We start from the raw sequence: 22,931 nt of genomic DNA, 5'->3' as shown, positions 1-22,931 counted from the left end.
GTCTATCACCAAATCTCACTTCAAATGTGAAAGTCCTAAACCCCTAAACACTCTGACTTCTGAATCTATTCCAGTTGCCCAACTCTGCATCTTCCAACACTCTACATGAACACAACTCTTGTTTTGTTCAAAGAACTGTACAGCCCTCCCTTGCTTAATAAACAACAAAGTCAGCTGCAAATATCATTTCCAGTATCTAGAGGTGGCCTCTTCCTTTGACATAGGTTTAAATAAATTAATACATATAAAGACTTAAAATAGCGCCTGGTACATAATGGGCACTCAATAAATGTTATTAATATTAATATTAGCTAACTCAATAGATATTAGCTAATAGTAGTAGAAAATCAATAATTTTATTAAATACCTAAGTGCGTAAGAGTAAAGTGACATTTACACAAGACAGAAAGCTGTGATGGTAAGCTATGCCACTAGAAAGGGAGGTCTCCTCGGAGTTGTCAAATGACCAAGGTAATGAACTCTAGACTAGTAGCTGGTGAGTGATCCCCTGTGGAAGAGTGGGTAGAGGTGGCCACAAGTAGGTGATTGCCTCTGTGAAGAGAGTAGAACTTCCTGCCATCATGTTCAGGACACAAGACCACAGTCACGCTGTTTAGCCCACACTGGGGCGCAATTGCTCAGACCCCTTACCTTGTCACTTTTCACCTGCACTGTGGTTACTGTGTAGAGGTGTTATTTCTTGCACAAGATCATAAACTTGTACAGGGAAACCATCCATGTCTCATTTTTCTGGAGATCCCAGAAAACAGTTCAGCAGTTGGTATTCATAGGCAGGCACTCAACAACTCTCTGGGGACTGACTGCCTGACTAGAAGTTGGAAATTATCTTATCTAACCCTTTCATACAATTCAAAACCCCCTGCAAACCCGGTGGCCTAGACCTCAGGAGAGATAATTTCTAGTCTTACTCGATCATCCCCCAAGTCTCTGATCCTGGCATGATATGACCTTCCTGTGCCTCAGTTTTCTCATTTATAAAATAGGAAACAATCTAAGGAAAGACCTGGACTGCTGCCAGAAAACACCTGGGAAGACTGACTAAGATTCAGATTCCTGAGTAGCTATCCAAAAGATTTTGTTCCAAGCTGGGCCCCAGAATCTCAAATTTTAGCAAGCACTATAACTTACACTAATGGGATGGAAAAATACCACCAATCAGGTGGATTTAGGAGTCACTGTTCTGGGTGACCTCTAAGATCATGTTAATGTGTTTTGCATATAAACAAACACATTCTGGATTAAGGTTTAGGGTTACAGCAGAAATTGAGGTATCAGGGAAGTATCTGATACCTTTTCAGGTATCTGAAATAGAAGACATCTTTTCTTTGAATATCTGCAGTAATAAATAATGATAATAATTTTAAAACATCGTCACTTCCTGAAGCAGCAATTCCACTGACAGAAAGCTGTCAAGCTTTTCTTTACACTGACTGCAGCTGTGCATTTCCTGTCATATCTACAGACTTTTACATTAAAGGAGTGGAGAAAGCAAGTCTAATTTCTCTTCCACAGGACACTAATCCAAATATACGAACACGTCTATGAACTCTCACCTAAATTCTTTTTTTTTCTCCCCAGGTAAAACTGCTCTGATTTCTTCCATGGTTTCTGATGCCCATGGTCGCTAGTCTGGATCAGTTATTTCTAGCTTATAAAATGAGGCATAGTATAAAGCTCCAGGTGTGGTCTCACCAGCTCTAAATATAGTGAGTCTGTATTTCCCATGCTCTGGTCACCATAGCCCATCATTAAGGCTACCATTAGCACCCTGGTTGATTCCAAAGCTTAAGCTTTGGAACCGGGCAGATCCTAGCCGAAATTCTAACTGCTGCTGTGACCTTTCCCAAGTTACTTAACTTCCACATGATCCAGATTTCTCATCTGGCAGTTGGGAAAAATAGCCATACCTATGGCACTGAGTGTTTGGGAGGGTTGAATATGGCAATACATTGCAAGCTGCGGAGCAAAGTGCCAGGAACAGAGTAAGAACACAGTAAGTTGTAACTATCGGGTTTCCCCAAAAATAAGACCTAGCTGGACCATCAGCTCTAATGCGTCTTTTGGAGCAAACATTAATATAAGACCCAGTCTTACTTTAATATAAGACCGGGTATAATATAACATAATATAACATAAAGTAATATAAAATAAAATAAAATACCGGGTCTTATATTAATGTTTGCTCCAAAAGACACATTAGAGCTGATGGTCCAGCCAGGTCTTATTTTCAGGGAAACATGGTATTAAAGTGACTCAGTCTATGTGAACTCTCTTTTGGTGCCCGCATTACACTGTTGGCTCAGGTAAATGGTAGAATTAATAGACTTAAGTCTTTGTGATAAAGTCTGACAGTAAGAGCCAAATTTCCCATCCAAGACTCTTATTGTTAAGAGCAAATTAGCAATAAGAACATAATGCTTGATTCCAAAGAATAGAAATGAGGAACAATGGATCGAAAGTGAATCCAGGCATCTGGTTGGGAGGCCAAGAAACTCTTCAGAAAACTTGTGCCAAAGATACTGGGAACCCAGGGAAGCCCAAGGGTCAGAACCTGGAGAGTCAGTAGGCCAGTTCAAGATAGACATGAGAAGAAAAGCATGGGGAAAGAGGATTGTCTTCGTTTACAAATTAATGAGGACCCAATATATGCCAAGCAACCAGCTTGATGCCTGGGGATACAGAAATAAACAACACAGGGCCTCTGTTTTCAAGTTGCTGAAAGTCTAGAAAGAGAATGTTTAGGGATCCAGGGGGAAGAAAAACAGAGCTGAAAAAAAGTTGCAGAGACATGCCTCTGTTCCTGCAGTTTTCTAAGTTAAGTGTCTCTTCTAAGCTCAAAAAAGTAGCTACTATTGCCAGTCACATATTGTGTGCATCTCTTTTAAATTCCACGCACATTTTATTTCTAAGCCATTGTCTTAGAAACAACATGCTCATGAGAGAGAGGGTAACTAGGACAACCTACAAGGAAGAAGACTATGGTAAATAAATAAATATTAAGAAATAACAATAATATAAGGCAGTGGCCAGAGAAGCTCTGAAGGTCTGGGTAATAGCAACCAATACAGGGATTTGGTTTTTTGAATATACCGTGTTTCCCCAAAAATAAGACCGGTCTTATACTAATTTTAGCTCCAAAAGACGCATTAGGGCTTATGTTCAGGGGATGTCATCCTGAAAACTCATGCTAGGGCTTATTTTCCGGTTGGGTCTTATTTTCACGGTAGCTCTGTGATTTGAGAGAATCATAGAGCCTACTTAGAGATAGAAGAATTTCCACAGTGCAACCCACAAATATGAAGTCACAGATGTAAATGATAAAATTTTGCTTACAACTTTAGTCAGCTAGAGATGAGTACCCAAAGGCAAAATAATAATAATAATAATAATTAATTAAATCATTTGTTTCATCTCATTCATTTTGCGGTTAAAGTCTCTTCTTAGTTGAAATCCACAGTGAGTTGATATGTCTTTTATTTATATTTTCTGAAATGTTTATTGAATACAATGTGTGAGACATTGGGGAAGGTACCATAGGAGACTCAAAGATGAATCAGACACACAGATGGTGATCTCAAAATCCAAAAAGGAAAATTAGACACGTTTATGAATACCTAGAATCCCGTTCAGAAGGTATAAGGTATGATACTTGAGGTCAGACAAAACATACACTGACATTCATGAGAAGGGCTTCTGAATGTGAGATGCAGAAAGCCCTCTTGGATTAGATGGTGGTCATTCAGCCATTTAGCAAATATTTATTTAGTGCCTGTGTGTTTAGAATACTCTTTACGGCACTGGAGGCTGAGCAATGAACAAGAAGACACAAATTTACATTTACTTGGGTTGGATGGGAAATATAGTTAATAGAAAGGCAAACAGATAGATAATCAAAATAATTGCAGACTTTAATAAATGCTCTAAAGGAAATTATCTGAATGACTTGATATTAGGTTGGTGCAAAAGTAATTGCGGTTTTTGTAGTTATTTTTAACCTTTAAACTGCAATTACTTTTGCACTAACCTAATAGCATAAGGACAAGGAGTTATTGTAGATCCAGTCAGGGGAAAGCCTTTCTGAAAAAGAGACACTTGAATTGAGATGTGAAAGAGGAGACGAAGCCAGATGTAAAAAGACGTGGAAAGAGAATAGTCCAGGAAGAAGGAATCAATAAATTGGCTTCTTAAAGAAATAGAAAAAAATCAACGTAGCTCAAGTGTGAGGACAAAGAGAAGGAAGGAATAAAGTGACATTTGGAAAGATAGGGAGAAGATCAGAAAAGGTATTTTATTCTAAAAGCAACAGGAAGCCACTGAAAGGTTTTAAACAGAGGGGTAACATGATCGGGTCTACATTTATAAATGATTTCTCTGATATCATGTGGAAGACGGACTGTCAGAGGGCAGAGGTGGAAACAGGGGAACCGCTTAGGAGGCAGCCTTGATCCGGAAGGTAGCAGTGGAGATGGAGCAAAGTGTCACAATACGGGAGACATTTTGGTGGTAAAGCCAAGAAGAGGACTTCCTGATGAAGTGGATGTAGGGCGTGAAGAAAACAAAAGAATATAAGGTGACTCTTGGGTTTGGAGCCTGAGCCACCAGGGGAATGGTGGGGGCCGATACTAAAATGAGGACCCTGGAAAAGGGCAAGCTGAATAAGGGGCATGTGCGATGTAGATGGAGAATTAATTGGTAGAAATTGGTTATGATGAAGTTAGAAACAAAGGTCATGGCAAGGATATGCAGGATGAGAAAAATAAGCAACAGGAACGAGGCAGAAAAATGTGTGTCTGGGTCCAGGAATCTTCAAGAGCTACTGTTTGTCCATGGGGCAAGGTCTGTAAATGGGAAAAGTGCCTGTTGAAAAGTTGGCGTGGAGACTGATCTTGTAGGGACTTGAATAGAGACTGAGGAATTTAGATGGTACTTCATAAGCAATAGGAAGCCATCACGAACTTCTGACGGGGTAGAAAGAGTGCTTTAGAGAGATGAAGTGGGTACTGGTGCAGAGTTCAGATGGGAAATCAAGAATTGGAGTTGAGAAGAGACAATGGCCATTATCCAGGCCAGAGAGAGAAATAAAAGTCAAGACGCTGGTTTATAGGTCTTGTAAACTCTCCCTTACAAAAGTTGACAGTAGTGAACTTGAAACCAGGAATCCCATGTCTTTTTAATGAGGCCTGCAACTGCCCATGGGTCGGATAGCTTTTCTCTCCTCTAGTAAGCCTGTGTTCTAAAATGATCTTTGGATGAAAAGGTAACAGACAAGATAGGGAAAAAATCATTTTGTGCATTCATGATAGGCTCCTCCTTTGCAAAGCATGGATGAAAATATAACATTTCTGGGAAGTAACATGTTTCCATCACCCAGGGTTTTATTTTATGAGGTCCTGTTGTGTTAGCATATGGGATGCTGGACAAATGATTCAGATTCTGCTGAAACACCAGGGCACCTCCTTTAACAAAAGATCTGGGTCCCTAGACATCATCTATTCTCTGAGAAGACACGCTTCTCAGAAGAAAGTCTCTGATGGGTACCACTTCAGTTTGAGAGGATTTGAATGCAGCCGGGCTCTAGGAGAAAACTGGATTTGGCGTACCCACATGGTAAATATGAGCCCCGGGCTGGAGAACTTGGCTGTGAATGATGTGCTTTCATTTGGCTCAGAAAGAGCTACTGCACCTCGGTGCCGTGTGTCCCCAGGAGCTGTGCTCACTGAGTCCTCCTTCTCCTTCCTTAGTCATGGCCAGTTTCCGTTGGCGTTTTCCTCCTCTGCCATCTTGGCTCGTCGTCCTCTCTGACTCTTCATCTTGTTTCTTGTCTACATATATTTGTAAGACATCAGATTTTACTTGTTGTTTTATCAGTGACTCCTGTGTTTTCCAAGGTTTAAGGCTGAGTAGGCAGAATGCCTTTAGTAGTTTGCTAGTTTGCTTGGGGCATTTTTGGTCTAACCAGCATCTGAACTGGAACTGCCCTCCCCCCAGGACACAGTCTTGGCAGCACTGTCAGTTAATGTTATCCCCTGCGTGGGGCTCTCAAATCCCAAGTCGTCCAGACCTCCTGGCTTCAGTCTTCTCCAAGCCCTAATTATTTGGCTCTCTCTCTCCAATTCTGTGAGTTCTCTACGATCCTTACAAAAGCCTCCGCTTCTTAGTGAGCAAGAGTCATGTTGTGTTCTACGAAACTAGAGAACCATAACTAATAACCTGAACAACTTGGCTTCTTTAGCCATTACAACTAAGGAAATTTAAAACCAACGAGATACACCTTACTAAGTATACTCTCTGGACCCTCAGAGTTTCCCATGTATTTGTATAGTTCTCCAAAACGTGGAGGCCATCCAGTTATGGTTAGAAAATAAATACAGAATTTTTCCCTCTCTCTTTAAAAAAAAAAAATTCCCCTTAAACACAAGTCTGGATGCTTGAGGTCAATGGGTAGAATACTGTCTCAGCAAAAAGAGTCTAGTAGTAGTATGGCATAAAAGATACAAAAATACAATTACACTTACAAAACCATAACAACAGTTAACATTCATTAGCTACTTAGAATGGATGAGGTACTGACATACGCAACTCATATGAATTACTTTATTTAATCCTCATAATAACCCTATGATGAAGATACCTTTATTAACTCCATTTTGCAGATAGGGAAATTAAAGCCAGGGAAATGAGAATTGCTAAAATCACACACCTAGCATGTGGTAGAATCAGAATTCAAAGTGAGATAGCCTGATTTCAGACATTTTTGTTGATTATTACTACATTTTATCTTTTTCACATAAAATCAAACAAGAAGATATTGCTTCTTGTGTCTCATCAACCACACTAAATTATTTGAACACATATTTTGTACTCCTAAAGCAATAAGTGATTATCTTGGAATTATATATTAAATTGCAATGTGCTACAATTTAATATATAGTTTTAAAACCAATTTGCTCAAGTGTTGACTTCAGGATTTTAAATGTATTCCACTTAACCAGCAATTTAAATGAAAATTTAAATAAATGCTCTAAATGGTTGCCTCATTTGCATGATCTGCTGATTATCTCTGTTATAAGTCTCATCTGTGCCTGGGGTTGTGTCTCCTAGCCTAGGCTTTGGGCAGGTCATCTTATAGGTGAATGAGGGCAATTACTCTCCACTCCTTGCACCTCAGCACACAGGCTGTGACATTCGCATGTGGCCACACTCAAATGCAGAAAACTGCACTTAACCAAAACTCTTTTATGGAGTTTATTAACTGTGATTGCAACGGATATACTGAGAAGCTGTCTGGAATAGCAGTGAGACCTCTCCAAGAAGCATCTGGAAGTAAAAATGTTCTCAACTTCCTTCTAAGGAGGGAGGACTCTGTTACTTGCAGGGCAAATGGGACATGCAAACTTGGGGTCAGAAACACATTGCTGAGTGATGTAGATGTTCTTTTTCATCTCTTATCAAAGAGAGTACATGATCTTCCTCACAAGGTGACAGCAGATTCAAAGATAGCGAAGGCAAAAGCTACAAAGTCTCTTGAGCCTCGGATTAGTCGTTACACATTACTTCTGCCCTACTCTGTTGTTCAAAGCAAGTCACAAGGACAACTGGATTCAATGATATAGGAAAAAAGCTCACCTCTTCATTACGGAAGGCAGTGTCACATTGCCAAGCGGTATGAATACTAGGAGGAAGAATTTTGAAGCCACTTTTGCAATCCATCAGAGTCCACCCTCTGACCACAAATTATTCACATTCCTCCCATCCACACAATATGCTCGTTCCCATCCTAGGACCACCACAGAAATAGACTTGAAGTCCCGGATCTCATGCTTTGTCTCAGGTCACACTTTGGTAACCATACGTGCCTGCGTTCCCAGATTGTCCTACAAGCTCTGACTTGTCCATCCTTGCCAGTGCTTCAGGAGGGCTGGTGGGTGACTTTTCTCTGATTTCCAGTTCCCCCTTATGGAATAGTCCTTCCTCTGCTCCTGCCACAATTGTGTAACAGGTATAATTCCTATAATAAATTCCTTACGCCATAGTGTTCCTTACATAAAATCTGTGAGTGTGTTTAACCTTTACCACAGATATGCAGATAATATGCATCCCTACTGCATAGACGAGGACACTGAGGCTCAGAGAAGTGAGTCACTTTCCCATGGCTACAGTGCAAAGGTGTCAGGGCTTAGATCTGAACTCAGGTCTAGCTGATTACTGGTCCTGTGACTCTAACTCCTATTCCCCATCTTCTGGGAGACAAAGCGCAGGAGCAGTGGAAAAAAGACCCTGATAGCGTTTGCTTATTTCTATGGTATAAAGACTCGCATCAGACTGATTTCAAAGCATCAAGTTTAAAAACTGGCTTACAATTTTTCTGAATATTTAACACTCTCATGAGCCGGCGTGAGGTGCCTTCAGCATACCACAGGATAGGGAGCGGGGAAAGCACAAGTTCTTCAATAAGGAAAGGTGCTAATAGTTAACAAAAATGGGGTATGGTGGTTCTTTGGGTATCTCACCCAGGAGCAAGCTATCTGATTTCTAAGTGCGAGCACCTTCACCTTTGCCTCTGGCCTTTCTATTTTGGCCAAACCTCCTCTGCCTACTTACATGACAAGCCTGAAGCTCTGACAAATTAATCTCCATACCTCAGCCGCCCTCAACCAATAAATTATAGAAATCAATGTATAAACATTCAGCACTCTTGTCCTTTATAACTCTGAGGTGTGTATTCTTCACTAACGTCCTGAATTACCCAACACAATTACACTTTAGTTATCTACAGTGATATCCACCATGCTTTAAAATGCATTCTCTATTGGTCTCCCTGGGACGACCTCCCATAGTACTTATACCCAAATCCTTGACTCAGGGTCTGCTCCTGAAAAACTCAAATTGAAACCAATGACTACCATTTGTTGAATGCCTATAAACCAGACAGACATTGTACTAGGTATTTATGTTACTTACTTTTGCACAAATCATCATAAAACCTCATGACACAAGAATCATACCCAATTCTACAAATATGGAAATGGAGATCAGAGAGGTTAGTGAGTTTGATGGAGCTCACGTAGCTCGTATAGCAAATAGCAGAGCTGATATTCAAGCTATGATTGATGCGACATCATTTCTCTTTCCACTAAACCGTGCAGCTCTTTCACCAGGGAGACTGGACTAACACATGTGAAACAATAAAAGAACAATTAACTGCTAAGCTGACATATTGTATTGAATAGTTCTGGGCAAAACTGTCATCATATGTATGTTCCACAATTACTTTCTAAAATTCTCTTTTGTTGTGCCATCAACTTGAAAAATAAGGCCACAGATGAATATTAGGAAATTGAATTTTTCATAGATTTTCTTTCTCTTCTATCATTGCTTCATACAAATTAGGTACTGAAATAAAACTGAGCTGATGGCATAACAGAATATACCGTGATGAAAATACATATGAAGGAAATATGTTCCTTGAATGTATTTTTTGGCCCACGTAGCATCTGAAAGAACAGATAAGATATGTCATAAAATACCAACTAAGTATCTATTGATTTTGTAAGTCGATACAAAGTATTAGGAGATCAAACAACACAGCATCCAGAGTGCTAAATTGGGAATAGACTTCTCAGCTAAGAAACTCAAACAAAGGGAAGGCTTAGCAATATATTTAATAAGCAAAAATTGGAGCGTGAAAATTTAAGATTTTTCAATGCTGCAGCTAAATCACCAAAACAGATTTTAATATTTAATGATGGCTTGCTGACATCAAATAATCTAGATAATTGCTCTGCAATATTTCCCATTGAGAAGCTCCTGAATGCTGAAATTCGTAAGCACTGCACCAAGACATCTCAGATGCTGGTGCAAACAAATATCAAATACAACTTTGATTTAATCAGTATTTTGCAGAGTTGGTTTCTTACTTTTAATTACCTGCTCTGACTACATACACAGAAAGAACTCTGAGGAATTTGGGGTGGGGGCGTTCTATCTAGACTCCAATCCTACTTCATTCTGTGGCTGCAGGTAGTATTTAACCTCTCTGGTTAAATGATGCTCTCAGTTAAGTGATGCCCTCTGAGATGACTTGCCACTCTGTCAATGATTCCACAGCTACAGCCCATTTTTCAATTAAATTCTGATTCATGTAATGAACATGAATCACATTGCAGCATTTCTAAAAGTGGTCCTCATCAATGCTCTGCAGACATGTGAATTCCCACAATGCTTCAGGACCTGAAGCATGGTGGCGGCTCAGGGCAGGAAATGGTGGAGAAGATGAGCAAGTGGTCAGTAGGCCCATCAAGTCTACTTCAGGCACAGCAAAGCTGTTTCATCTCACAAGCCTCTCTGTACTATTTGGCAGGAATGAATAAAGGAACATTTCCGCTTCCAATCACCATATGACTGACTGACACTTGAGCCCCATTGCTTTCCCGTCTTTAAAAAATGGAGAACTTATCTACTTAGCCTCACTTCCCTTGGGACACTTCATCAGCAGACCTGAGACCCAGCTTTGCCCTTATTTATCTTTGACACCTACACTCCCCACAGACAGTGCCAGTGTCAATGGCAGTGGCTGAAGCAAGCAGTTCCATTTGTTTCAAGGCTATTTGTGGCATCATTATATTTATGACACTCAGATATACTGAGAAAATACAGTATCTTTATTTTGGTCCCTAATTAATCTTGTCTTCCCCACGAGTCCCCATTGATGGAAAGAGGTAACAACATTTACTTTATTTAGTCCAACCTACTTAAAAACATAATAGACAGTTCCTTTGGGCAATGTTCAGTTTTACTGTGTAAAATGCTTGATCTCTCAGATTTCCACTCTCCCCCCTGCCTGCCATACACACACACACACACACACACACACACACACACACACACACACACACAAATACTCTCTGTGATGGCTTCTAGGCACACAGGGACAAAAGCATGTGTTACTCAACTTTAAGATGGAGGAAGAATGGTAGGGTCCTTGAATCAGTCTCCTTGAAGAGCTGAATTTTGCCTTTCCCTCTCCATCCAGCTTCAGTGAGCCATTATTTTTCCTTGGAAGAGTGGCCTCCTCCAAGAGAAGTTGGTAGAGATCTCTGTTGCTGCTTTCAGTGTTTCCATAAAACTACCATATAAATCACATGCTGCCCCTCCCTGCACCTGGACTCTGATCCCAAATAATGAGAAATCGAGACAATGTCTTTCAGCACTTGCTTCTCTTACTTCCATCTTTTTCTATCCTCATTATCACCTCATGTCCTAAGTGGAGATTTTCCATTAACTTTTCCTACATTAAATTTTTTCCTTTTTTTGACACTCACTTCATGGATAACCTCAAAAGGTGCGTAAAGGTATCTTCTCTGTACTATGGATAAAACTCCATGATTTTGTCTTCTATACCTACTAGACTGTATTAAAGTGGAAAGAAAATTTAGAAAGCCCTGTCTCACAGGTAATAGCCTGGCTTGTAAAACTACCGTTTTGCTATAAAGCTCTTATTTTGACCACTGGAATCTAAACAGGAATCATCTTTCTCTTTGCATTCTACCTGCAAAGATCACAATCTCTCTCAGGCATACAGCTCCTCGCAAAGAAGAGCAGGTGCTCAGAAATAGCAGAGAAGCACAGTAATATTTTTTTTGAAATATAATGTGCATGGAACGGCTCTAAAATTGGATTGTGGTGAGGGATACACAATTCTGTAAATTTACAAAAAAATTGACTTGCACATTCAAGCAGGTGGATTTTATGATAAGTAAATCATACTTCACTAGAACTCTTAAAAAGTCATGTGCAGTGTTAAAAATTAGGGAAGTATAGTTGCTCAGCCTCCTGTAAGCTGGACTGTTGGTCTCCTAGTGGTACTGCCGAGGGGAGCAGTTGAAATAGAAAAAGGAGAGAACGTGCAGGCATCGTCCTGTCCATAAAGTTGGAGACCAGTCATACTCTCAGAGCAGTTCATTGAGTAGAAAGCTATAATTTTCCTTTAAACTGGGTCTTACCTGATAACTCTGTTTACATGTGTATCTCTTGAGCAATAAAATGTTATTGGTGTCTTCAAATCATGAGCATGAGCTGTAATTAATCATGTATATGTTTATATAAAAATAGAGTTTAATTCACATGAACTATATATAGAAGCTTGCTGTCTGGCCACATACAATATCCAGAACATAGACAAGAATACAGATGAATGCAAAATAGATAAATAAATAGAACAATGTCAATATAACAGGTACTTATAAACTCATATAGACCTTTTTACACTTCATTCAGAGGCAATTTACCTTACATCATTCCAATTTTTGTGAGATAAAAACCCAAGAAGATGACACAATAACTGAGTTTGTTAAAAGCAATAAATTGGAGGAAATGTGACAAGTGATGATGAATGATGCTACTAAGATTTATGAGAGCAAACAAAATATAGCTGGCACTCGTGGGAGACCGTGATGAGGGAAACAGCGACAGTACAGAAGGAGATGCAAGAATTCAAGAACAGCAAGTTGACATCATTCAGTACAGAGACAAAAAACAGCTGGGCCCCTGGCATCTCTTGAGAAATGTTATAATGTTATCCAGTGCTCGCAATGACAATGCCAAGATACACAAAAGAAGAGTAAGCTGCTCATTCAGAGAGGCAAGTAAGTTTTTAAATTATTTTATACACTTTCCTATCCTTAAAAGTTTTTTTTATCTGTTCATTAGTTTTTATGTTAGGTTTTCTTTTTTATTGTGGCAAAAAAACAGATAACATAAAATTTACCATATTAACCATGTTTAAGTTTATAGTTCACTATGTTACATATATGCACATTATTGTGAAACAGATCTGCAGAATCTTTCAATCTTGCAAAACTGAAACTCTGTATTCATTAAATATGTACCCTGCTCCCTTTATTCTCCCAGCCCCTGGTAACCACCATTCTACCTTCTGTTTTTCTAAATTTGACTACTCTAGCTACCTCATATGAGTGGAATCATACAATATTTGTCTTCTGTGACTGACTTATTTCACTAGATAATGTCCTCCAGGTACATCTGTGTTGTAGCATGTGATGGGATTGCTTATTTTTAAGGCTGAATAATATTCCAGTGTGTGTATATACCATATTTTGTTTATCCAATCATCTATTGAAGGACATGGGGGTTGCCTCCAACTCTTGACTATCATGAATAATGCTGGTATGAACTTGAGACCCTGTTTTCAATTCTTCTGGATATTTATCCAGAAGTGGGATTACTGGACTATAGGTAGTTTTATTTATTTATTTATTTATTTATTTATTTATTTATTTATTTATTTATTTATTTATTTTGAGGGAATTCAATATGTTTTTCATAGCAGTTGCATAATTTCAGAATCCCACCAACAGTGTAAAAGTGTTCCAACTTCTCTATATCATCCTCAATACCTGTCATTTTCTGAGGTTATTTGTTGTTTGTTTGTTTTGTTTTCTAAATAGTAGACATGTTAATGGATATAAGGTGATACCTCATTGTGGTTCTGATGTGCATTTGTCTGATGATTAGTGATGTTGAGCATCTATTCATACCCTTGTTGATCATTTGTATATCATCTTTGAAGAAATGTCTGTTCAAGTTTTTCGGGCATTTTTAACTGAGTTATTTGATTTTTTTTTGTAGTTGAGTTGTAGAAGTTTTTAATATATTCTGCATATAAACTCCTTATCAGATATACGATTTGCAAATATTTTCTCCCATTTCATAGGTTGCCTTTTCACTGTGCTGGTTGTGCCCTTTGATGCACAAAAGGTTTTTCAGTTTGATATATTCTCATTTGTCTATTTTTGCTTTTGTTGCCTATGCTCTTTGTGTTATATCCAAGAAACTACTGCCAAATAAAATGTCATAAAGATTTCCCTTATGTTTTCTTCTAGGAATTTTATAGTTTGAGTTCTTAAGTTTAGATCTTTAAATCATTTTGAGTTAATTTCTGTATAGCATGTAAAATAAGGGTGGAACTTTGTTCATTTGCATGTGAATATCCAGTTTTCTCAATACCATTTGTTAAAGAGATTATCATTTTCCCATTGAGTGGTCTTGTCACCCTTGTTGGAGATCATTTGGCCACATACATGTGGGTTTATCTCCTGGCTCTCTATCTTATTCCATTGATCTGTTTGTCTCTCTTTATGTCAGTACACTACTGTTTTGATTAATGTAGCTTTGCAATATGTTTTGAAATAAGAACGTGTGAGTACTCCAACTTTGTTCTTTTTCAAAATTGTTTTGGCTATCTGGGGGTCTCTTGAGATTCCATATGAATTTTAGGATAAATTTTTCTACCTCTGTAGAAAATGTTCTTGGAATTTTGATAGGGATTGTGCTGAATCTGTAGCTCAACTTGGGTAGTACAGATGTTTTAACAATATAGTTTTTCAATCCATGAACATGGGATGTCTGTCCATTTATCTGTGTCTTTTTAAAAATTTCCTTCAGTAATATTTGTAGTTTTCAGTGTACAAGTCTCTTACCTCCTTGGTTAAGTTTATGTGTAAGTATTCTTTTTAATGCTATTATAAATCTTAAAAAGTTTCTTAATATAAATTTTCTGCGTTTGGCTTTTGAAAAGAATAGCAGTGAAACAGTCATCTGTGGAATAGACATCTAGTATCCCTTCAACTCTAAATATCCAATTTGCTAACCCAACTCCAAATACTTCCATATCTTAGTCTGCAAAATTTTGCCATTCCACTACCAATAAGGACCAGGAAGGGAACAGCAAAGATACATTCCATGGTATTCTTTTCAATCTGAGGTGCAACACTTGTTGGGACCCATCGCCAACTTCAAGAGCCCTAGCCACAAAAATCACAGACAAGACAATTTTAAGTAAAGCATTTAAGCCACATCTTGGTACTTAGAACAAAGCTCAGCTAGGGCAAGGGAATGCCTGCTCTGTGATAATTCCTTTGCATGACAATTTTGTGATGCATTTTTCATAAAATGAGTGTCAGCTGAAAAACCACATGGGGGGGGGGGGCGTTGCTGTGATTCATCCTATGTGTAAGTCTGCAGTGCCTGTTGAACGGATGGTCCTTAAAGCAGTGATGGTAACAGAAGCAGGACCAACTTTAGTTCCCTAAATCCACCAGAGATAGGCTCTGTGCCTGCACAGACTGAGAGAGATGTTGAGCTCAACCATCATAATTTAATCAGCAGCAGCAAAAACAAAACAAAACAAAACAAATCTATCTACCTCCCACACTGTATTTTTCCATTCTATTCTCCATTTGTGTTGTTTGAGTTTTCAGCAGGAAGAATCTTAAAAATTACTGTCCCCTTTTCAATTATTCTATTAGGACTGATAGAAGTCTATGGTCTCCTTTCCTTATATTACAATACACCTGTTATTTGGTTTGGAGGATTTATTTAAACCAAATCTTATTTTAAACTGTATTCCCCAGAGAATGTCATACATATTTACCCATATAATTCAATGTGATAAATACTTATCTAGGAAGGAAGGTAGGAAATACTTACCTTCAATGTGCCAGGTTCTTTACATATGATCTCATAAAACCCCATGAGGTAAGCAGTGTTATATCTTATCACCTCCATTGTATGGGGAATGAACTGATACTCAGAAAAGGGCCTCAAGGCTTTTACAGTCAGAAACTGAGCTTTGATCTATCAGGAGCAAAGCTCAAACCTTTTTCTTTCTCCTCACTGCTCTGACAGCAGCCTAATGTGTGTCCAACAGCAATTTGACCAAGTGCAAACTGGTCAAGATGACCATTTGTTAAAAAATAAATATTTCCAGTCATTGGATTACCAAGGATTGGTCATTCATGCACTCCTGGGCAAATTTTCAACTCTAATCATGCTTTAAGACATTGTTAATCCTTTTCTAGAATCATAGAGCTCTCCCCATTTTATTTTTGCTTTTATACTTTTAATAAATTTTTAGTCAATTATTTTTTTCTCTATCTTGTTTGTGACAAAAGATGTTGAAATAACCTGAGTATTCAGCAATAGTGGGTTAATAAGAACACATTTAGATTCCAATGTAAGAATTTGTTTGAATAATAGAAATGGCATTCATGCCTATGTAAGATGATAAAAACAAAACCATATAAAAACAGTTGGAAAGCCTGGCCTAAAATGAATGAGAAAAACATTGAAGCCAAACCAAAGCCGATCCCCAACTCTCTTCTCCACCAAATTAATTTTCTTCTTTTTTTTCTATCAAAGCAATGCAGAGTCATTACCATAAATACAAACAGGAAGAAGAACCTAAGGAAAAATTCTATTATCTACCCAATCATACATTACTTTTAATCTCCAAGTGTATATACTTTCATTTCCAGTTCATATGTATAAATGAATTATTGTTTTTCAACAAAATGGACTCTTACTGTACAAACTATTCTGCAATCTACTATAATTTAAGTAACCCAGAATTTATATTTTTCAAATAAACCATATTTCTAAACATTTAATGTACTCCAACATTTTACTATTACTAATGGTAAAGAGAAGAAATACTTGCCTGAAAATTAAGAGATCAAAAATAAAATACAACAAAATATGAAAAATTCTGATACTAGTTCCAAAAAGGCTGAAATATTAAAAATTTGCAACATTGCCCTATAAAGCTCCCAAATTACCAATATTTGAACTAATTGGTAAATGAGAGCATCAATTTTTGACCAACTCATTAGAATGCTTAATGAAGTTAATGCAGAAATTAAGGCGCTGAATACAAGAAGCTCAAAAAAATGCTTTACTGCCTAATAATAAAAAGTCTAATAGGTAAAATGATTTCATGTTTTTTTCTAGAATTTAAGGATTAGACTAAGAAATGTAGTTTAGACAAGAAGACAGAGAAGGAGGAATGGCTAAAGTGCTATAAACTGGAGTTCAAAAGAAGGCAGTCCTCAAAAAAATATTCAACCATGATCATGAAAGCAGCAAAATTCAGTTTGTGGTGAATTCCATAGGTCAAATGGCTCAGATTCTTCAACAGATAAATTATAGGAATGGGGGGAAAAAAAGACAAGAGGGTAAATCTACGAATTAAAATACACATCACATTTTTTCAAACGGGTAAGACTAAATAGTTATGTCTAGGAATGCATACTTGGATGGTTAAACTATAAAAAGTGCATGAAGGTAATTGCAATCAAAATCAGGGGAATGGTTACTTACAGGGGAAGGAAGGGGCTATAATCGGAGTGAACACACAGGACATGTGTCCCTAGGATGATGGAAAAAATATATTTCTGCATTTGAATGGTGGTTTCAAGCATACAAAATCAGAGCTATGTGTTCTATGTAATCAATTCCTCATAATCCGAAAATAATTTGAGTGAACACAAAACAGAACCAACCAATCACCATGGATTTTCAGTCTCCGGAATCATCAGAAGCTCAAGGTGAAGGGAATGTCGGAAGGGGAGAGAAAGGGACTGTGCCACAATCCATGAGTGTCAGGAGCAAATTTAATGGGGACGGGTTCTATCTTTAAGATATTTTTTTCAGGTATTTTCCCTTTCCATATCCATTCTACCACAGTGGGATGGTATAGGGGTATCATCCTCAAATCAAGAGATTAGGACTTCTAGGGCCAGCCTGGTGGCTCTGGCGGTTAGAGCTCCATGCTCCTAACTTCGAAGGCTGCCGGTTCAATTCCCACATGGGCCAGTGGGCTCTCAACCACGAGGTTGTCAGTTCAATTCCTCGATAAAAAAAAAAAAAATTCTAAGAGATTAGGACTTCTAGAGCAGTATAGCAGGTCTGGATAACAGGGAGGGGATGGGGCATCAGGGACACTCCACGAAATGATCAGAGTGTCTGTGAGTGAAAATCTCAAAAATGAGGTAGAGATTTCCTTCAAGACTGAAAAGCGTTTCCCCACATGGAAGGGAAAGGTAGTGCTGCTGGCAGATCCTGGAAAACGAGGCCAGGGATCCCACTTCTCCATCAGAAAACGGAAGTAATGAGAAATGAGAAAATAAAACGTGAGCATGATGCTCCCAGGGATGGTGTAGAAGCCGTACAATTTCTGTGAAGTAGATCAATATGTACGGTTAAAGGTTACTCATTCACACATCTATTCCTGAAGAATGGTGATTTAAAAAAAAAAAAGCGTCTTGTTCTGGAGCTAATTCTGCAAACAAAGAAAGGATATTCAACAGTAGACATGTGAAAGCACCTTAAGTACAAAACAATTAGAAAACACTTACAAATTAGGTATTCCAATGATCTCACTACCCTCTACAACCAATTTTCGGAATATAGCGATTTTATTTATGGGGATCCTACTACCTGCCAGGCATTGTATTATTATGCTGTATATTATTCCTAATCCTTACAATAATCCTAAACAGTGGATGTTTTTATCCCTACTTTACAGATGAGGAAACTGAAACTCAGAGTATACATGATGTGTCTAGAGATACACAGTGGGAACAGGCATAGGCCAGAGCATTCCCTATGCATTCTTCTCCTCCTCTGTTCCCACAGTTGGTCACAAGAACAGCTATGGGTCATGGTGTGCCTGTCTGCTGATCCCATGGCACTGTCTTCTAAAATCTGCCTTGGCCTTAGAGAATCGCGACCACTGGGATGTGCTCCTAGAGAAGGGCTGTGAGTGTGTCCGACAGGACACGCTGCCCTTTTCCCTCAGAAAGGCCAAGCTGCCTTTCATTCCTAGCAACCAGAGGATTCCTGCCACAGGGCAAAGCACAGGTTCCTACCCTGAGAAAGGGCAGTGTGAGCCTGAGGCCTGCCATTGCTATGGCCCTTTAAATAATGACAGTCTTTCCTCCCATCTTTCCCACCCAAAAGGAAGAGGAAAGAATGCTGCTTAGCGCCACATTCCAGGGTCCTCTCCAGTGTTCCTTCTGTGGCCCCTGCAAAGGCAGGCGAAAGATGCTGCTCCAGGTCCCTATGGACATACACCAATATGGCTCGGCAGGAGACAGCATGGGCCAGGAGCTAGGTGCTAGAGCTGGGGGCTCCGGAGTCACAGCACCTGGGTCCAATGCTCAGTGCTAAGTCACCACTCAGAGCCTCAGTTTTCTAAAAAAAAAAAAAAAAAAAAAAAAGCAGCAGACACTGCTGGTTCCCCTCTCGATGATGTGTTAGTGATTACTGATTAGGGAGGGTAAGATAAGAGTGCTTTTAGGTCAGCATAACAAATAGGAAGTGTTCAATAAATGATAGCGATTCTATCCTAAATGAGGGAAGATGCACTGGGTGATGAATTCTGCCTGCAGTGGGTTTCATTTAAATGATGATCAAAAGAAGTAAATAAAAAGTGAAAAGGTTACAGAAAGAAAGAAAACGGAAAGATCAAGAAGAAGCAAAAGATTTAGAAATTATGTTCCTGAATATCATGGTTTTAATTTTACTACAATATATACCAGCCTGATGACAGTATATAAAAGTCAGTTTTTCAACAGAAAAAAATTTCGGCCTTCCTCCATTAAAACTTGAAATTTGCTTCCATTTTAATAGTGTTTCAACAAGAATCAAAGATGAATAAAATAATAATGATTTTTCAGGGTAAAATTATGTGGAAGGTTTGTGCTATTATTTCAAACCACAGAGGAAATATTATTAGAGGGCAAAGAATTCTTTACTTTAGTGGAATCAAACTTCCACTAAACTTCTCTTGGATGTACTATTGCAAGATCATAAATGATATCAAAGCATGAAGAACAGAATAAGCACTTCTTCTCTGCAGCAGGATTCCCTATGATGGCACTACATAACGTATAGTGTGTAACATATATTCTACAACAGAATTTGTTTAACACAGGCCTATCATTGAACATACTCATCAATGTCACCTTACATGATCTTGTCATCCAGACTCGGAAATTTACGAAATCTGACATATATATCCTATACTCTTTTAAGATGTCATAGCAAACATTTGGCCCACTTAGGTGTTGCGAAACATGTTATTGCCTTAGCAGCTGCTCAAGAGTAACAGCAGCCTAAGTCTTCTGGTACCGTCTGGAATTCAGTTTTAAGCTTAAATTCCACACTCCACTATTCATATATAGCAACTATTGAAGTCTTCATAAGGGACAGACACACCTGGTTACAATGACACATGCTTAATTTAGGAAGAAGAGGTACTTTTTTTTTTAAGTTTGTATCAGAGTTCTAAAGGGTATGTGAGTTTAAAACAGAAATTAAGATTCAAAACAAAGTCAGACAGAGAAAGACAAATACCATATGATCTCACTTACATGTGGAATCTAAAGAACAGAATAAACAAATGAACTAATCAGAAACAGTCTCACAGAGACATAGAGGAAAAACTGAGGGTTGCTAGATGGGAGGGGGGGTGGGGATAAGGGGGAAGGTGAGGGGATTAGAAAGCACAGTCGGTAACCACAAGATTGCCACGGGATATGAAAGTCAATTTGGGGAATGTAATCAATAATATTGTAAAGATTTTGTAGGGTATCCGATGGACACTTGTCCCATTAGGGAGACCACCTCAGGGATGATGTAGATGCCTGATCACTGCACTGTACACCTGAAGCTGAAGCTGAACAATAATGAATGTCAACTACAAGTTTATATATATATATATATACACACAAATATATATATATATAATATATATACATATATATGGTTGTCGTTATATATATATGTGTGCATCTATATATATATATATATATATATATATATATATATATATATATATATGGTTTACATATATATATGTGGTTACAAGAAGTGGAGTTCAGCATTAGGAATAGAGACAGTGGAAATGTCTCTACTCCTGTATGGCTGTGTGCGATGTCAGAGGGGTAGTAGATGGAGGGAGGGGGTTATCACTGTGTGAGGGAGAGAAATGGTAAATGTCTGACTATTACATTGTTTTGTGCACCTAAAACCAATAAAAAAAAAAGCAAACAAAACAGTGCAGGGCTAAGGTAGTTAAATACAACTATCCCGCCCATTATTGCCCCAAATAAAGAAGCCTGACATATTAGGAGGAACTTTTTAAATCAACAATCTAGATTATAGTTCTCGATCAGTTCTCAGAGTCAGATATCTTAAATTACAGTATGTGCTGACCCTAGGAACGCAAAAGTAATAGTTTTACAATAAGCTCCAGTAGTTTAATTAAAAGTGCCAGTTTTTTATGCCATGTAATGAAAACAACAGCAATGCAACTTTAAAAACTATGTATTTTTGGAAAATATCCAGGGCAATTATAGTGGGAACATTCCCTGGGACGACAAAAGGAATGAAAGAAGAATTTCTTGCAGCACAATAGTTCTTGCCTTGCCAACTCCCGTGCAAATTCCCTGCTCTGGAAATGACCGATCTGCAGGGACGCTGGGCCAGTGCACCTGACACACCTGTGGCACCCAAGCCCCCAGAGAGTGTCAACTTAACGCAGCTTCATTAAGCCATGTTCAGCACGGTCGGAAACGGTTATTGATGCCAAGAGGACTTATTCCTGGAGGAGCGCTCCTCCTAAAAGATCAACAACTAACTACTTCGTGAAAATGCTTGACCAGCTGTAATAATCACCTTGCAAAGCATGAGTTCTTAACCAGGGGTACACAGGAGGCATTGAAGGAGTCCAGCTTGAAACCCTTCAGCAGACATGCAAACATATACGTATAGGGAGTTTTCGATGGGAAAGGGGTTCAGCGTATTTCATCACACTGTTCAAAGCTCCCTGGGACCCTTCCCTCACATAAGCTGGTGGCCACGGTCTTAGAGTAGGATGAAATGATACCTGAATTATAAAGTCAATTTGGGGAATGCTGCTGCCACGATGCCTTCTGTAAGCAACTAACGTCCCGGCCCCCAACCGGAAGTCAGTTCCAGCACCACTCACTCTGTGAGATCAAGGCAGCCTCTTTTAAGGCCAGTTTGTAGAAAAACGGTTGGAGGTGGGAAGGAGGGGGTGATGTCGCGCATGTCCCAAAGTACAAGCAAAATCATCTTGGTGTCAGGGAAGGTCCTTCCACGGCGTCTGGGGACACCCGCAGCAGCGCACCAAACAGCTGAAACACTGCACCAAGCAGTATTTTATTTAACAAACCTGCATATGTGCATTATGGTCCAAGTGCGGGTCTCTGCTCTGTATACAAGTTAACTTGTTTAATTCTAAAAGTAGCCCTAAAAGAGGCAGAGAGGGGTGCAAAAATCCCTGAAGAGGGAGGCTTCCTACCCACCCTGGCCGCCTTTCAGGGAAATAACCCTCCTCCTCGTCCTCCCCGGCCAACCAGCACCAGGGAGATTAAAACCCGCGTGGGGGTGGTTAAAGACTAAAAAACGCAGCCGCGCCAGGCTAGTCGTTACCGTCCACCGGGTACTCGTGGTCCGGGTCGCTGCTCATCTCTGCTCCCAAACTCCGGGCTGCCCCGGTGGTGCTGGGCTCCTGCAGTCTAGGCGGCAGCTGCGGTTGCTGGGGCAGCGCCACCCCCCTGGGGACCCACCAGCAGGTGCACCCGGCAGCCGCTGAGCACACGCCACTGGAAAGGGAGGGACCTGTCCGCGCTCTAGGTGCTCTTTTCACTTTGCCATCTGAGGCTCCATTGCCAGCCTCCTGAAGACGTATTAATACTTGGTATGTGACTGGCTGCATGCCACAGACATGACCGAGGGCCAGGGTCCCTCTGCTGTCGATGGGAAGGTAAATTACCACGAGTAATTTACCTGGGTAGCAATAGTCAGGGAGTGCCCCAGCAGCCCTCCTAGAGACAAAGCAGGTGAGTGAGACTTGGGCCCTGATTTTCCCAGCGTCCAGCTTTTTGGAGTAACCACCTCGCAGAGTCTGATCTGGCCTGAGAAGCCCTAAGCTAAATATGACGCCTGCTGCAGGCCACCAGCTCAAGGAACTTATTTTAGGGCATCTGAGGTGAACGGGGCTCCTACCTATCCATTCAACACTG

The 22,931-nt window shown here is 39.4% G+C and overlaps 1 protein-coding gene across 1 annotated transcript in view; it reads right to left on the bottom strand.

Moving 5' to 3' along the window:
• GADL1 (glutamate decarboxylase like 1) overlaps positions 1–22,447 on the bottom strand; it is a 157,753-nt gene extending 135,306 nt beyond the window's left edge. The window contains exon 1 of the mRNA XM_033132691.1: positions 22,339–22,447. Within this exon, the coding sequence (XP_032988582.1) occupies positions 22,339–22,375 (37 nt within the window). The 5' untranslated portion in view covers positions 22,376–22,447. The remainder of the gene's footprint in view (positions 1–22,338) is intronic.
• Positions 22,448–22,931: the final 484 nt, after the last annotated feature.

Source organism: Rhinolophus ferrumequinum, chromosome 17 (genome assembly GCF_004115265.2).
Source record: "Rhinolophus ferrumequinum isolate MPI-CBG mRhiFer1 chromosome 17, mRhiFer1_v1.p, whole genome shotgun sequence".
NCBI classification, from domain to species: domain Eukaryota; kingdom Metazoa; phylum Chordata; class Mammalia; order Chiroptera; family Rhinolophidae; genus Rhinolophus; species Rhinolophus ferrumequinum.
The sequence above is the reverse complement of the archived record's forward strand: the minus strand, read 5'-3'. Positions and strand labels throughout refer to the sequence as shown.